General features: G+C 39.2%; 1 protein-coding gene across 1 annotated transcript in view; it reads left to right on the top strand.

The window, feature by feature from the left end:
• The first annotated feature begins 1,058 nt into the window (after nucleotides 1-1,058).
• The window catches only part of LOC121730973 (radial spoke head protein 3 homolog B), a 28,220-nt gene continuing 11,603 nt past the window's right edge, over nucleotides 1,059-17,675 (top strand). The window contains exons 1-3 of the mRNA XM_042120230.1: nucleotides 1,059-1,286; nucleotides 15,320-15,407; nucleotides 17,157-17,312. Coding sequence (XP_041976164.1) covers nucleotides 1,162-1,286; nucleotides 15,320-15,407; nucleotides 17,157-17,312 — 369 coding nt within the window. The 5' untranslated portion in view covers nucleotides 1,059-1,161. The remainder of the gene's footprint in view (nucleotides 1,287-15,319; nucleotides 15,408-17,156; nucleotides 17,313-17,675) is intronic.

Below are 17,675 nucleotides of genomic sequence, written 5' to 3'. Positions count from 1 at the left end.
CTAGTTAAAAAAGACATGCACTGACTGCAATTAGTAGACAACATGCATGCTTGACGCTACATAATAATATAAAGGTATCTACATCAGACTTATGACCCGACTTACTTACAAAATTTTAAATTTTGTAAAGTTTGACGAAAATACCCGATATAATATTATTATTATTATTTTTCAATAGTCTTACAAATTTTCTTCTTAAATTCTTCAATATGTACTTTATATACTTATACTTAATAATAGGCATGATGACTAATTTTTTTTCTTATTGGTAATTGAAAGAACCTTAAAAAATAGAAACATCGCTGAAAGAATTACTCTGATAGCTTAAAAATTCACCAGATATGAAACATCTCATAAAATAGACCTGCCCGAAACGCTCCATACAAAGTGCTACGAAAGACTGACGTCACTCTTTCGTAGTTTGTACGCATCGGGAGAAAACTTTGTTCGATAGGTATATTAAATATTGCGTTTATAAAAGTGGTTTCTTAACAAAAGTAGCTTTTAATTGCATAAGTTATCGAATGGTATACATATATTAAGAAATTTAATTGAAAAAAAAATCGACTTGATTATCCAACTTTGAAGGCGCATAACAAAAAAAATACAAATGCTAACGAACTGAAATTTTGGGAGCACTTATTTTTTACCGTGATTTCTTTATTTTATTAACAAAATTCGCTTATCTTTGACCTTGTCATCATCCCTATTATAATGTAGCATACAGCAGATAATTATAGGGGTGTATACTTAAATAATATTAGGAGGACCTAGGGAGGACCCTTTTAATGAATGAAATAAGAGCTTGATTTTTTTCAGATACCGTAGTGTAACAACCCTAATCATTATTTGAAAAGACATCGCAAGCTAATGACCGGAAAGGCTTGTTGATTCGTTGCCATAACAACTAATTCCACTGTCCGATTGTCTGTCGATGGCTGCAGTGCGCGTCAATAGTTGTCCATAAACATTATTGAAAAAGAAAATTCACTTCATTGCTTATAAATTTATCTGTAAAAAAACCCAAACTTAAAAAAAATTAAACGTTCGAATTTCAAATGCGTTTGACAAAACGGGATGGTGTGGCTGTGATGTGTTGTCTCGTGTTTTCGGCGTTGGAAAAGTGTGTTTTGTTCGTTCGGGGACCTTGGATGAGGACTTATGAGCGTGTCGGTGCACTCTGTGGTAGTGGAGGGGCCAAACGCGAAGACCCGGGGCCCGTTCACGTTTGCTAACTCGCCGCGGGCTCTGTACAACAATGTCAAATTCAAGAAGGTCCCGTCATGGTAGGTAACTTTATTTTGGTTGGTATGCTTTATAATTTACTGCATGTTTAGGGCTTGATTACCAAGAAGAGTGGCGAGACAGTCCTCCGGCCGAGCATGTCCATATAAAACTGAGTGATGGGCCGAGGGCACTGTCTCGACATTCTACTCAGGTCTCAGTAGGTGTGATCATGGCATTAGACATTAGCATACCTTTTTTTTTTTTTTTTTTTTTTTTTTTTTTTTTTTCCGGAGGGGGAAATGCATTACGCATACCACCCAGGCGCAGGGGGCGACCCGAGCGGTTATGTGGGACTCCCGTAGCTAATGAGACCACGGTATACCCACTAAAACCCCCCCCCCCCCCCATCTTCCGCCACGCCGCATATTGACGGGGCCACAGGAACGATACACACATCTGCGACCCCGCCAGCGGCCCGAAGACTCCACGATGGGCGCACAACACATGCGCCCTCCTCCTCGGCCCCCACCAAGGCTGTAGCAGACGCCCCCCGAGTCTGCTACTTGGAGGCCATGTGGCAGATCAAGTCTGTGGCTCTGCCACCGACCACACCTCGGCCGCAGAGGATAGGGCAAGCGGCGCACCGTAATACCTACTTGCCTCCTCCTCTGCGGCCCCACCAATGCCGTTCAAGCGGAACGGCCCCGCCAGCTCGCAGGGGGGTAGGGAAAGCGGCAACCTACCACAATGCCTCTCCCCCCCGCGATCCGTCCTCGGCCGCAGAGGATAGGGCAAGCGGCGCACCGTAATACCTACTTGCCTCTTCCTCTGCGGCCCCACCTCGGTGCGCATCCGCAGCGGACTCCTCCAGTCCGCTGGGAGCGCCCTCCTCGGGCCAGGCGGCGACACCGGCCGGCCCTGGTTGCCTCTTTGCTTCACCGCGGTTGTCCAAGCCGCGGTTACTAGAGCCCCACCGCCACGACAAGGCGTGCAACCATCGGGGGGAGACATTAGCATACCTAATGCAATCTACACCATTGATACGTAATAAACCTTTGTACAGATAGATATTATATGTACAATCGAACGTAGATCATGAGCGATTATAGACGAATATCTACACGTTGGTAATCCTGTATTTGTCCATCATGAGCCAATGGCCAAATAAAGGACGCTATTCACACACAGTCTACAGTATAAACGATCGACATTGATCATGATTCATGGGCAATCATAGACGAATTCCTCCTCCAAATTTTCGTAATTCGTGTAATTTTCCATTATGAATATATCCATACCAGGGATGTTGCGAATATCCTCATCCGCATCCGCAAATGCGAAGCATCCGCATATATTTGGACATCCGCATCTGCATCCGCATCCGCATCTGCATCCGCATTCGCATTAAATCAATGCGGATTTTTATGCGGATGCGAATGTCATACGAGTTGCGACAAGAAAAAAAAAGCGGCGGGGTCTGTGAATGGCGCGTGCCGTTTGCGCGTGACAAATGACCAATGGGAGCGAAAAAGCCGGCCAAGTACGTATCGGCCACGCACAATAGAGGGTTCCATAGTACCGCTAGTTTTTGATAAGTTTTGTAACATCAATGAATGTACAATTATAACATGTTTTACATTACTAACAACATGATCTCAGTTACATTCACAGGAATTTTAACGAACAATTCCTTTGTACTTCGCAATAACTTAATATGAAGTCTTCTTAGCCGTAATATTTTTTTTTTAATTTAGCATATTTCCTACACCCGTGAAATTTTTCACATTTTTTTCAGAATCAACAGTTTAGCTAATAGCTGGTAGAAGGGGGAGACACTGGACACTAACGATTTCTTCCACTTTAAAACTTTGTATATTTCACAAATGGATCCCTTAATCGGAAAATGATCTTGGAATACTCGTAATATTTTTAAAAACCCTATCCAACGACATCACACACGGTGGAGTGGATGCGAAATAAAAATAATTATCCCCGTTTGATGTGTAAGGGAGGCCCCATAAATTTTTTTAAAGGTTTTATATAAGTACCGCTTTGTCGACATCGCTTATATTGTATGTGCATTCATGCCGAATTTCGGCTTTGTAGGCTATTCTCTGAGCGAAATTGCGGAGAGACAGACAGACGGACAAATAGACCGAAAATATAAAGGTTCCTTGTTGATTACGGAACCCTGAAAACGGTGACAAGATCCGACGCGTTTATTGTGGTTCATCAATTGTCTTGTGTATGATATTTATGTAGGATTCGCAACATCCGCATCCGCGGATGTGAACCTCTAAGAATCCCGATTTTTTCACATCCGCGGATGTGAAAAAATCGGGATCCGCAACATCCCTGATCCATACAGCACACTTGATTATACAAAGATTTCAAAAGTTTGAATAAACCACGACGTAGGTACCTATTCTAGAGGGAAACCTTCCTACAAGTAATAAACATCTCAGGTATCAAAAATGGTTCCGAACAAACTGGGGTCTTTCAGATTCGACGCTTTTTGGCTCGACGGTAAGCAAAAGCTCTTAGACATGGTCTAAGCGCTTAGATTAGAAGCATAAACTCTACAAAATCAATATTTTTGGAGTACCTATAAGTAAGGGCACCATTATTACTAGGTACTTAGTGTTGATGGAAGAGGCGTTACATCGACCTACGCGGTCATTAGCGAGTGAAAAAATAGGGTTTTCAGCATACTCGAAATACAATAGGTTCTGTATCTTTTTCTTTGTTATAACTAATACGAAAAGGCATAGGTATTGTTTAGACTCTATACTCTGGAGTCTAGATGGAGAACATCAGGTACCTAGTATAAAGGAAAAATGTACGGTTCCCGAAAGGTACACGTTTTTGTGGCGTAGTGCAAAATAAAACCTATGCTATTAAGGGCCCTTCCACGCGACGTTCTTTTACGCTCGTTTGTATCGATACAAACACGAGTTGAATGGTTAGCAAACGCAAGAAAACCGATACCTTTTAAACTTTATATCTGCCAAAACGCGCAGAAGACGAGCGCAGAAACAGGCATCGTCTGTGCGCAAAAAATACGTCGTTTAGCAAGGCCCTAAAGCGGCATTTTACTTAAAATTTTGTTGGTCGCGGTTGCGTGCTGCGAAGAAGGGAATTATACGATCTTGAGGTATCCTTTCGAAGCGAGCTAAAACGTCAGTAACACCGCGACTGTGCCGCCGCGACAGAGCGACATATTATAGATAATATAATATGCAGAGGTATGAAATTCTAGTGAACGTCAAACAAGCACAACGAGACTAAGACCCAATTTCACCAACCTCTGTTTGTTAAATCCTAACAAGGCATTACTTAACGGACCTTGGAAAATTAAACAGACTGAAATTGCAATGTACAAGTTTTATACGACATGTTGGCTGCAATGTGTCATTTTCACCTTATTCGTATAATACGTCATCTGGTAGATAATGCGACCAAATTAAAATATCACTGATCGCATACATTTGTTTCACTACAATAGTTCTTTTTAATTTACCAGGTTAATAATTATGATCTGTCAAAGCTGAAAACATGAATCATGATACAAACTTTTATTTACTTATTTCGGCTTGGTAATTTTGATACAAGTCAGTGTATTTGCAATGTCAAGGAAAATCCGAGGGCTGAATTTTTGACAAAATGAAAATAAATAATTATGCATAACATGAAAAATAATAAATAATATGTAAGGATGTGGCGAAACATGGCGGCAACACTCAAAAGTCAAAACAGATTCTTTTATTGATATTGAATATTGTCTTTAAAAAGTTGTTGTTTTGACTACTATAACGGCCTGTTATATATTTAACGGACCTCCTCAGCAGGAATTAAAATTTAACACCGTGTTAGGCGATTTGACATGACATTAGCGTATGGTGGAACGCTCGATAGCTCTAACAGGCCGTTAACTGATTTAACAAGCCGTTATTTATTTAACATTGCTTGATGAAACTGGGTCTAAGCTAGTCTATTAACCGTCGTCAACCGTGTGCGGCGAGTCCATATAAAATGTATGAAAACTACAGGAAATATTATGCCGGTAGCGGCGTTTTGTGGTTGTGGCCGGTGGCCCGTGTGCGGGAGCCCTAACGCAGCGTCACGCCTTCTCTGCCACCGGACCCTGAAAAAGTTGAATGTAATAGCGGTTTCTAGTCTCAAAACCTAATCACTGCTATTTTAGGATTAACGTTCACAACAAAACAGGTGCAAATGGAACACTAGCTAATCGTGTGTTCGCATGTCATGTGCAGACCTGACTTGACAAAGGTCTGACCTTATACCCAGGGTCAGAGTTCCACTTGGTTAGTTTCCAAGTTCAAACTGTTATGATGTTTCATTTACTATTGGTTTGCATGTATGTGGCTAAATTACGACAGTAGCGAGGGGTGATTGAATGAAAGAAACCTGTAATCTAAACCTTCTAATACGACGTACAGACGAACGGCATGCGTCGACGGCCGCCGCACAGTGTTTTAGAAATCCCCAAAATCGGACATGACTAAGTTAATGCAATGAGTCGATGGCGTCTCATATTTCAAATGCAAGAGAAAATCAATTTTTAAATTAGTCATTTTTTGACTCCCTGAAAACGAAATTATTTTATTTAAATTAATAAGGAGGGTTTGTAAACTTGCTACCCAGTTGATTAGATTAATCATTAAGAGATACAAATTTTGTACTTTATTTCATTCCTACAATTCAAGTAGTTCCTGAGATTTTAATGTTTTTAAATATTTAGACTTTAATTTTTTTCTGCTTTCCTATATGATTTCCGCACCTTCTGGCCAAACTGAAAAATACTTTGGTATAGTCTTTACACTACAATATTTTAATTTTTGTGAATCGCGTCTCATACCAGAGATTTACGAATTTCAAATTTTTATTCGCGCCTTAAAAATTTTAAGAGCAAAGTTTCATCATATAAACTATCATCATATCATATGCACTCCGCATTGAACTAATATTATTATGAAATTATGCTTTAATTATACATTTTTTAACAAATAAAACATTACACACACTACAACACACACACATGAGAAATGACAAATTTTTGAGTGACATGCCTGTACATACGAATTATACTCTTTTATTTATGATTGAAGTCTGTTGACAACAAGTTGACAAATTGAAAACGGATTATTTTTTTTTATTGAATACTATGAGACAATGCTTACACGGCCAGTCTGAGATCAGCTAACTCCCAGAGACAAGAGTTGAAAAAAATAATGATAAAGTCAATATTTTTCGCAAAATAAAGGTAGTAGTCCTAATGTCGTTGAAACTAAGGTCGAATTTCGACCATTGGGGGATCTCTAGTATTAATAAATAGCTTATATATAACATGTTAAATATTTTCGTGCTAATGAGAAAATGATTTTGGTATTACGTATGTTTGAGAATTTCGATGGCATCCGAAATTAAAAAACAGTGCCTGCTGAATATACTTTCAGCCACTTTGTTGCTCTCAGCAACAGTGCTAAACCAAAATATTTAATATTTTGACCTTTTCGTTATAAGTGGTAATATAATTTAACGACCTTGCGTTCCACGCACCGGATTTGCGTCAGGCCACGGTAGATCAGTATCGCGTTTTATATTACCCTCACGCGGTAACTAATATTGAGTTAGGGAGGTGATAATGGACTTTACTAGGTATCGCCTGCAGTTTGTTTTTTACGTTTGGGACTCGTTTTTTAGGTGAAAGTCTAGAAAGTCCTTTTTCCTTTTTTATTATCGGCAAAATCGACCAGTCATTTGTATCTAATGTGATGCATTTAAAATTGCTCTTTTATAACTGAAATGTATTTACTACACTAAAAGCATTGAATCAACAGGCTTGCCGCTAGCGATTTCAGCCTGCCTGGTCTAAAGAATGCATCGGCTCATTTAAAAAAACATGCATCGTTCTGCCTCTCGACGTTGCAGTATGAATTGACCCTTAGTTTTCAAGGTCTTTAGGAGCTTTTCCAGCAAAAATTACAAGTCAGACCATATTCTTTGTGTTATTTCAGTAACGTGTAATTTTCGTTAAACTGTGAATTCCATTAGCATATTTTTGCTCGCGGAGCCTTCACCTTGAGCTGATAGTTCTGTGGCGTGGTCTGGTTGCCATGGTGACAGTTGGACCACAGTTGGACATGAAAATTTTGACCTCTGATGAGAGCAGTTTAGAGCAGTAATTATTTTATAGTGGTCTCGTTTGTCAATCATGACGTAATCACGACTGGTCGATATGTGATCTAATATAGAAAGAAAGATAGAAACTTCATACGTGGGAGAGCCATGCTTCGGCACGAATGGGCCGGCTCGACCGGATAAATACCACGTTCTCACAGAAAACCGGCGTGAAACAGCGCTTGCGCTGTGTTTCGCCGAGTGAGTGAGTTTACCGGAGGCCCAATCCCCTAACCCCTACCCTATTCCCTTCCCTACCCTCAACTATTCCCTTCCCTTCCCTTCCCTACCCTCCCTTATTACCCTATTCCCTCTTAAAAGGTCGGCAACGCACTTGCAGCTCTTCTGATGCTGCGAGTGTCCATGGGCGACGGAAGTTGCTTTCCATCAGGTGACCCGTTTGCTCGTTTGCCCCCTTATTTCATTAAAAAAAAAAACTTTATCTAGTAAAACAATACATCAAATATTACAAAGAAATAAAAGTATATCAAAACTGTATTTACCAAATACTTAGGTGCATAATCAGCATGTGTTGCGACCGTGTAGTCTCAACGCTGATTTTCAGTAAGCGCCTTGAAATATTAAAACCATTAAAACCAAACATACTTTGCTGGGTAGTAATTTGGTTGTCTGGAAGAAACCGCTGAAAGCGGTAAGGCCGCCTATTTGCTATATTCCTTGCCTAATTTTGTTTTTGTTATTTTATATTGTTTTTAATGCAAATAAAGAATTTATAAATAAATAAATCATTTACGCATATGAACCGTACATATTTTATGCTCAGATTGCCAAGTAAGTTACATGCGATAGTTTCGGCATCGAAGTTAAATAGAAGAATGTATGGCATAAGCGCCATCTCATAGGCCCCAGCCCCCAGTACACAATGGCCGTCAGAGTAGACCACGATCACCTGGTGCTTACATCGACCGCCAGATACACCATATTTATACCGTCTACACAACAGAGACGGCCTGTAGTGGATCAGTATGGACCAATAAGAAGAGGCGCCTTTACGCTGCACTCTTGTAAACGTCATATTTTTTTATACAGTCTTAACTATACCCAACGCCCCTTAAGTTGCCTCTTCACAACGGATCATGCTGACCCACTACAAGCCATCACCATTGTGTAGACTGTAGACGGGATAATGGTGTATGATGGCGGACGATGGCCAGTGGTTTGCCAGGCAGTAATGAGCCATGCATTATTGTGTTTTTTAATCGTGACACCGATTGATTGTGGTCTATAGTCAACGATGGCCTGGAGTGGGCCATTATGTACTGGGGGCTTTCCGCAAGTGACTGCAATCGACAAAAATTCAAATAAAATGCCACTTTATGACATTGGCTATAGGTTTCATTTTCTACCGACAGTGGTCTAGCGATCCATGTCGCCGTTGTTGCTTTGTAGTGGCACAGAGCAAAATATAACCTTGCCGCGTTGATCGGAACGATACCTTTAGGTCTTATAGTTCACGTGACTATAAACTAGCTGTATTAACCGAGACTTATTGCCTAAGTCTAGACTTTTAGACTTTGTAAGTGTAAGCACCTTGAACTTACACTTGAAGCTCGAAAAGCACGAAAGTTCGTGATCACCTCTCACAGCAACCGTCTACACGAAAAGTACGGATTAATTACCAAATATAATGTTATCAGAGCTATTGAATTGAATTGTTAGCTACGGTCTAGAAATCTAAAGATTTTATATAGAATGATGACTTCAATGGCGTACATCAGTGTTCTTTAACCTGTGGGTTGCAAAGCTTCTGTAGGTCGCCGATGGTCGAGAGGAATTCGTTCCGTTCGGAAAAAAGCGAACGAAGAGAAAATAAGTGTGTTCCAGTTAATGTAATTTCTACTGAATCCATGCATTCGGATTTCGTTAAAACGTGTGTAATGCGGCCAGCTTTAAAAATACAATTTCTTTATGCATATTCGAATTACTTGACTGGGTAAGTAAAATAGTTAATCTGCTTAACATTTATTTCCGTCGACCGTACACGTATCTATTGCATATGGTGTTGTTATCAGTGTAATGTACCCGGGGACCTAGTTAAGTATTGAATGGGCTAGTGCACTTCGTACCGTGTGTGCAATTACTGGTACTAAAAGTAGATTGAAGTGAATAGAATACGAGTATGAATTAGAATAAGTGATACAAAGTATTGAGTTGATAATATTATTATCCTGTATTAGATGACGTTTTTATTTTTTTTATTTTAAAAGTGAAGTTGTGCAAATAAAAAAAAATGTGATGCAAGTGATTTAGTACTGCAGACGTTATTATTTTACATATTTGTTAAAAAAAAGCGTTTATTGAACGTATAATATTGAAATACCTGTGGTGAGTCTAACAAACTCAAAATTTTAAATTTCAAACTTATTCTCAACTTGTCCCAGTTAGGTATTACTAAATAGAGTATCGGATTAAAAGCTGAGCTCCCTGACAACGTTTGTTTACACCTTTGTCACGCTTGCGCGGTAGCCTGCCGCAGTAGAGGCGGTCAAATCCAAACCGTCGGCCTACCGGACGATGGTCAGTCACTTACGACGTTCTACGCCTGAGCGGTGACCACTCGCACACCACCAGTACGACCGGGGTGGTCATGTATAATGGACACGCACTCCTTCACCGTGCTGAGTACCATGCGTAACGTGAATATAGTCAAACCTCTCCAGCACGATGGGGACGTCTCGCCCCAGACCATACTCGATCCGAAGTTCTCGAGAGCACTCGACTTTAAGTTAAGGAGGCTGAAAGAAAAGGAGGTTTTACAACAGAACCTGAAGAGACCGACTCGCAAAAGAATAACGGCTTCCAACCCCAACATAAATATGCAGAGTCCTCCCTCGAAAGCTCTCAGTCGGTCCCATCCGCGAGTGGATATTTGTGACAGTGACAAGACCAAGTGTAAGAGCAAACCCCGTTTCGTGACGACGGTCAAAACTGGACAGTTTCTTCTCCCTCCTCCTCAAGTAGCGTCTCTACTTGGACTAGAGACGCTCTACCCTGCGCAGGAGAGAGAGAAGATAGTGTATTCGTACTCCAATAAGCCCAAAGCGGTCGCGCCTAGGAGTAAAAGGTCTATATCAGAGAAGAAGTCACCTCAACCACAGAAGGCTCAAGAGGAGAAGATTCATGCGGGAGATGCGTTCAGGAACGTCAGGAGTCTCATTGCTGGGGTGGCTGGAGTCAGACATCTCCTGGAGCAGCGAGACCAAGTGTCAGTATTTAGGCTGTATTTTCTGATTACATGGTGTAACAAAACTAAGTGAAAATACTTTAGGGTGTGTATGTGTTCCTTGTAGAGAGTTCACTGTTAAAATAGCAGCGCTGAAAGACCAAAAAATTTTTTTTGCCAAATAAAAGAAAATTTGCTCCAGTAGTTCGTGAGATAAGCCCTTTTAAATAATTTCCCCCGTTTTTTTACACATTTTCTTCTATTTCTTTGCTTCTATTAGTCTTAGCGTGATAAAATATAGCTTATAGCCTTCTTTGATAAATGTGCTATCCAACATTGAAAGAATTTTCAAATCAGACTAGTAGTTCCTGAGATTAGCGCGTTCAAATAAGCCAGTTCAAATAATTTCCCCCATTTTGTCCACATTTTCCTCTATTTCTTCGCTCCCATTAGTTTTAGCGTAATAAAATATAACCTATAGCCTTTCTCGATTAATAGGCTATCTAACAATGAAAGAATTTTTCAAATCGGACCAGTAGTTCCTGAGATTAGCACGTTCAAATAAACCATTTCAAATAATTTCTCCCGTTTTTTCCACACTTTCCTATTTCTTCGCTCTTATTAGTCTCAGCGCGATAAACTATAGCCTACAGCCTTCCTCGATAAATAAGTTATCTAACACTGAAAGAAGTTTTCAAATCGGACCAGTAGTTCCTGAGATTAGAGCGTTCAAATAAGCCCTTTCAAATGATTTCCCCCCGTTTTTTTCCACACTTTCCTCTATTTCTTCGCTCTTATTAGTATTAGCGTGATAAAATATAGCCTATAGCCTTCCTCGATAAATGGACTAACTAACACTGAAAGAATTTTTCAAATCGGACCAGTAGTTCCTGAGATTAGCGCGTTCAAACAAACAAACAAACAAACTCTTCCCAATTATAATATTAGTATAGACTAGACGCTTCCTGCGATAAATTTAATTCTTACTAAGTAGTTGCTTCCCGCAAAGTCCCTGTATTTTCCGAGTTCCACTCTTGTAGAATCTAAAACCATGTCCATTTTATAACCATTTTAGTGATTACTAGACAATTCCAGAAGCACCAATAGCATAAGATACAACTTACAACATTAGACGTGTTTCTGCTCATTTATTTCGCAATCATTAAATATGACTATATCATACAAATTTAAAAAATATGAGGGTCCAGTCCTCTGCATATTAAATACATAATATCTCTTTCTATTACAATTTATGAGTATAATAAATTTATTTTGAAAAGTGAAAAAGTAGGTCTTATCGACATTTCTATTTCTAGATGTTCCCATTAGAAAATACCCCTAGATCAATAATACTACATACTTTGCACCCGCATTAAATGAGGAATATTTTAAATATGATTAGAAGTAACTGCCCCATTAGCAATAGGTGGAGTAGACTGATGTTGACATTACTGTGTAAACTAGTGAGCTGGAAAACTGCCAATGAACAATGCTAACTTTAATGTTTGCTGTTAGTATTAAAAGTGCAGCTATAAGTTTTAAATGTAGAAACTTCTGTACTCCACAGTACTTTTTAATACTTGCACAAAATATACAATTATAATACTATGTTCAATACTAAACAGCTGACTGCTGATATAAATTATGCAAAGGCAAAAAGGTAAAAACGTAAGGTCAAAGCTTTAGTGATACTAGAGGTCGCCCAATGGTCGAAATTCGATCTTACTTGCAACGACATTAGGACTACTACCTATATTTTGTAAAAAATATTGACTTCATCGTAGTCATCATTCATTTTTCAATTTTTGTCTCTGGGATTAAGCTGATCTCAGACTGGCCGTTTAAGCATTGTCTAATAGTATCTAAAATGAAATAAAAAAAAAACAATAATCCATTTTCAATTTGTCAACTTGTTGTCAACAGACTTCAACCATATATAAAAGAGTATAATTCGTATGTATAGGCTTGTCACTCAAAAATCTGTCATTTTTCCTAGTAGTAGTGTCGTAGTGTGTGTATCGTTTTATTTGTTAAAAACATATATTATGATAAAAGCATAATTTTAAAATAATATTAGCTCGATGCACTCCTTCACCATATAAACTATAACTGTACGAAATTTCATGCACCTACGTTTCCCCATTTTTCGTAAAAAGGGTTACAAAGTTTTTCTCTCACGTATTTATATATAGATTTGGGTCAATTTCAAACGGTATTTACGATCAAGGTCGCTACCAAAAAAATTACGACTATTTGGCCTTAAACGAGGGTCAAAACTATAGCCTCATTTTTTCAACCCCAAAAGTATTTTAACTTGTACCCAAATGTATTTTATGTTTTAACGAGCCTTTGCCCGCGGCTTCGCTCGCGTTAAGAAGTATTATTATATACAAACTTTCATCCCCTATTTGAACCCCTTAGGGTTGGAATTTATCAAAATCCTTTCTTAGCGGATGCCTACGTCATAACATCTACCTGCATGCCAAATTTCAGCCCGATCCGTCCAGTGGTTTGGGCTGTGCTTTGATAGATCACTATGTCAATCAGTCAGTCACCTTTGAGTTTTATATATATAGATACCCAAAAGTATTTCAACTTTCTTAAGCCAATCATAGCATTTTATTGCTATTCGTTTAGAGAGGTGAACTGCTTGGACTGCTTGTAAAAAATTGCATTGAAATAGCGCGCCAAAAAATGGTAAAGCACAATATATTATACAATTTAAATTTAATATTATTATTATCATAGGTTGTTCTCCAATTATTAAAGTACACACATAATAAAAAATTGCATTTCATCGACATCTCTATAAAACTCAATTATAGAGGTAACGCACACTGCAGGTGTCTCGTATATATACCTAATATACGAGAAATATCCAAAATATCTATTTTATACGTAATATATTAATTATCTACTACATAAAATATCAATATACTACATAATGTACAGTTCTATTTATACGTAAGATATATCTACAGCTTTTACTAAAAACATACAATATTTATACGCAAGATATACACAGTTTATAGGTTACACAAAATCTAAACTTTATGCACCAGATATCCAAGGTTTATGCTCAAGATAATATCCACAGTTCAAGCGCGAGATAAGGTAACGATAACCTGTATGTATCGATGACTTACGTCAGGTGAGTGACCTGACGGTATTCAGGGGTAAGTGGGCCACCACCCCATGTCCCCATACCCCCACATCTTGACCCCGTTTGTGCCCAATCAAAATTGTACGACTGGTTTTAATTGAAGAAATTGAGGATTTTTAATAATCACTTAAAGAGTTATTATATCCAGGAGTTTATGCGGCTGTTTTATAGAGCGAATATATTTTGTTTAAAAAAAAATAATAATAAGAACTATCTGACCCGGCAACGTTGTTTTACCATGTAAATTATTTCTAGTATCAATATTAAAAGTAGATAAAAACCTATTCTCAGGCCTAACGAATGTCCCGAGTTGGTCGCGATGCACAACGTACTCCTGTGCATCGCAACGTAAGCCATAAATGGCTCATGCAAGCCCATTGGGGCCCCTTCTTGGCCTCGGCGGGGCAAAAAGCCCTCACAGCAGCAGGCGCTCGCCGGCGGAGTCGTGGTGTAGGCTCACGCGATCCCGCGGCCCGCCCAAGGCGCATAGAGGAGTACCGCCGAGTTTTTAGTGGGTAGGGGCTGCGTCCACCGCAAGATGCTTAAGCATTATCTCGGCGCAAAAAAAAAAAAAAAGGCCTAACGAATGTACATACAAATTTTCAGTTTAGCCGTTTTGGAGAAGTTCGCGCACAACACTGTGACACGAGAATCTTATGTAATATTAGATATTGTATTTGTATTTAAATTGTACATAAATGTCATTGAAAATTTACCTATATTAATTAAATCAAAAGTAGATTATCAAACCAAATAAGCTCTAAAATGTTGTAGATATCTCGTAGATGTACGACGTAGAGGATCTACGAGAATTACTAATTCTATTTTATATGCGCTCTTCACACATGACCCCAACATGACCTTATGTGTGAAGGCCGCATTTTAGGGTTCCGTACCCAAAGGGTAAAAACGGGATCCTATTACTGAGACTTCGATGTCTGTCCATCTGTCTGTCTGTATGTCTGTTCGTCTGTCTGTCTGTCTCCAGGCTGTATCTCAAGAACCGTTATAGATATAGACTTCTGACATTTTCACAGATTGTGTATTTCTGGTGCCGCTATAACAACAAATACTAAAAACAAAATAAACTGGCAACATGTAGACACTTGAAATTTTCACAAAATCCTTAATTATATACGTACTTTCATATTTAATAATAAAATTTGAATAAAATAATTAATTAAGTGGGGCTCCATACAAAAACACTATTTTTTCCCTACTTTCGCTCTTTAACGGTACGGCGAGTCTGACTCGCACTTGGCCGATTTTTCATAAATTCAAATAATTTCGAATGTATAATCGTGTGTGCCTATGATTGGTGTTGATGGCGTGGACGCCTAAAGTCTAAGCGCCTCTTAGGGTTCAATTATTACCGCCGCGGAATGGAATGGAGCCGACTTCGTTGCAAAAAACTGTACAATGTACAGTGGCTTGTAGTTGGCCAGCATGGACCATTGTGAAGGGTACCTTTAGATCTTCCGGGGTTCATATTACTACCGAATCTGTCCTCTTCCACTTTTTAATGATTGCTTTTTGCATTCCAGCGGCAGCATGGGTACAGTGGCGCCGTACTCCAACGTGATGCACGACCGCCGCGTGGTGAGGGGCAGCACCGTGCATGCTCATGCCGCTGTAAGTATACAACGTGAAATTTTAGTGGTTGTTTTCCCGGAGCAGAACGATTTACCTATAGTAATACTATCGTATCATACAAGTTATTTTTTTAAAATAAAAAATATTTTGTATATGACGTACTATGGCAACTTTATGCCGATAAGCGCGAGCGGCTATGACCCGGCCGAATTTTATTTATGATTTGAATAAAAAAAACGTCACAAATCTATTGTACTGCTAAGACCACCAACCATTTTACTGCGGGAAAACAACCAATAAAATTTCACGCAGTATATATGCACTGATTTGTATATACAGGTCTACTAAATGTTTCATCTGTTTCGCCCTATTATAATTATACAGAGTGTAACAAAAATAAGTGATAATACTTTAGGGTGTTTACGTGTTCCTTGTAGAGAGTTCACTGTGAAAGTAGCAGCGCTGAAAGGCCAAATTTTTTGTTTATTTTTGTATTGTAGTGAAAAAAAATCGTCTTTCAGCGCTGCTACTTTCACAGTGAACTCTCTGCAAGGAACACGTATACAACCTAAAGTATTATCACTTATTTTTGTTACACACTGTATACAGCATGACTGGTGAGACATGTTCAATACTCGAGGACGTGATATTTGGCTATTATATTAGTTGAAAAAAAATAATATAAAAAAATAATATCAATAATTGATCACTGAGTAAATGTAGTTAAATAATTATTTACCCAATGCATGGACACCGCGCGCGGGAGGGGTAGCGCGCGGCGCGGGGCGCACCCACCACGCCGGCCGCATAGTAATTTACTAAGGGCCTCGGCACACCGGAATGGCAACGGCGAGGCGAGCACTTTTAGTGTCATGTGATTTTATACTTTATCTTCATATTGTAATACATAGTATCGCTTGAGAAATCGCGGCCGCCGGCGGCCACGAGCGGCTACGGGCGGCCGTAAACTTCTCAAGCGATACTATGTATTACCATAATGAAGATAAAGTTTAAAATCATATGAGAAGAAGTGCCAGAAGTGTTCAATTAATCAAATAAACGTTGCCTACATCGTCGTCTGCACAGAAATTAATTTATTTTCGTGGTTTTATTAATTCCTTGGTTTGCAATTTTTGATACGGTGGATCAATGTGGTATCTTTCTTATGACTACACAGTCGGTTAAAAGTTACGACTGTATCTTACCTTCAACATAAACACAGTTTCTATTTCAGCCCAGCGAGCGTTTCGTAATAATGAAGAAATTACACGGCTCGCGTAAATAATTACTACCTTATCACGTTCTTAGCTATAAAACTAGACTCTGTGCACAAAGCCGAAGGTCGATTTTGCTTCGGGCGTAGTAATTTGCAATACGCCTCGTAAATTATTAATGAGTTCATTGATGCTTTAAATATTCATTCATTAATGGTGTTGAATGGAATTGTGTTATTTTTTTGTGCGAATCGTGAAGTAATGGCAAATTGTAAAATATACAAAACGCAGACCGATAAAACTCGACATAAGTATTTATTATATCAAACATCTAATCTATCATCTAAATATTTATTATTATCTAACATCTGGAATGACATAAATAAGAGACAAAACATCCAATGATTGAAAAAGTAGTCGTGAACAGACTTAGGTCGCAAGACTTCCATACCTACTTCCATTTGACTACATTGTTGTTGCATTTTTGAACTTTAACTATTATCTAATGATAGTAATTTATAATTAGAAATCTGAATAGCACACAAGGGCTAATGAACCATTATTATCTGACCAGGGTGACAGCGTGGACAGCAATACGGCGCGTGTGGCGCGTACGCGGCGGCGCGCGCTCGCGCGTCGTGCGGCGTTAGCGCGGTTGCGGCCCGGGACGCCGCCCCCCGCACCTGGCAGGCAGCACCATCCTATACAGACTGACCAGTATCTGGAGGAGGTAGGTGTTACCCAAAGGTAGAGATACCCTACTGGGTGTACTACCTCCTTAGACCTCAAGGGTGTACTACCTTCTTAGACCTCAAGGGTGTACTACCTCCTTAGACCTGAAAACGTACTTTAAGGAGGTAGCTCTCCCAGTTGAGTACGCCTTCCAATACTTTTGCCCATAACATAACCACGATTGGGTTTATCTACTGGTGAGGAATACGCAGATAATCTTATTTTATTAGGTAATGTAGCAGTAGCAGTGTCTAAAATTGCCTATTTGCAGCTTCGGTAATAGAAAATATAATGTTAGACTATTACCGTGTTTAAGTTGGTAACATTCACCCTGTTCCTCTATCAGCTAACATTTCTTTTT

The sequence above is a fragment of the Aricia agestis genome, chromosome 10 (genome assembly GCF_905147365.1).
Source record: "Aricia agestis chromosome 10, ilAriAges1.1, whole genome shotgun sequence".
Taxonomy (NCBI): domain Eukaryota; kingdom Metazoa; phylum Arthropoda; class Insecta; order Lepidoptera; family Lycaenidae; genus Aricia; species Aricia agestis.
Note: the sequence above shows the minus strand (reverse complement) of the source record. Positions and strands in the feature narration are given on the sequence as shown.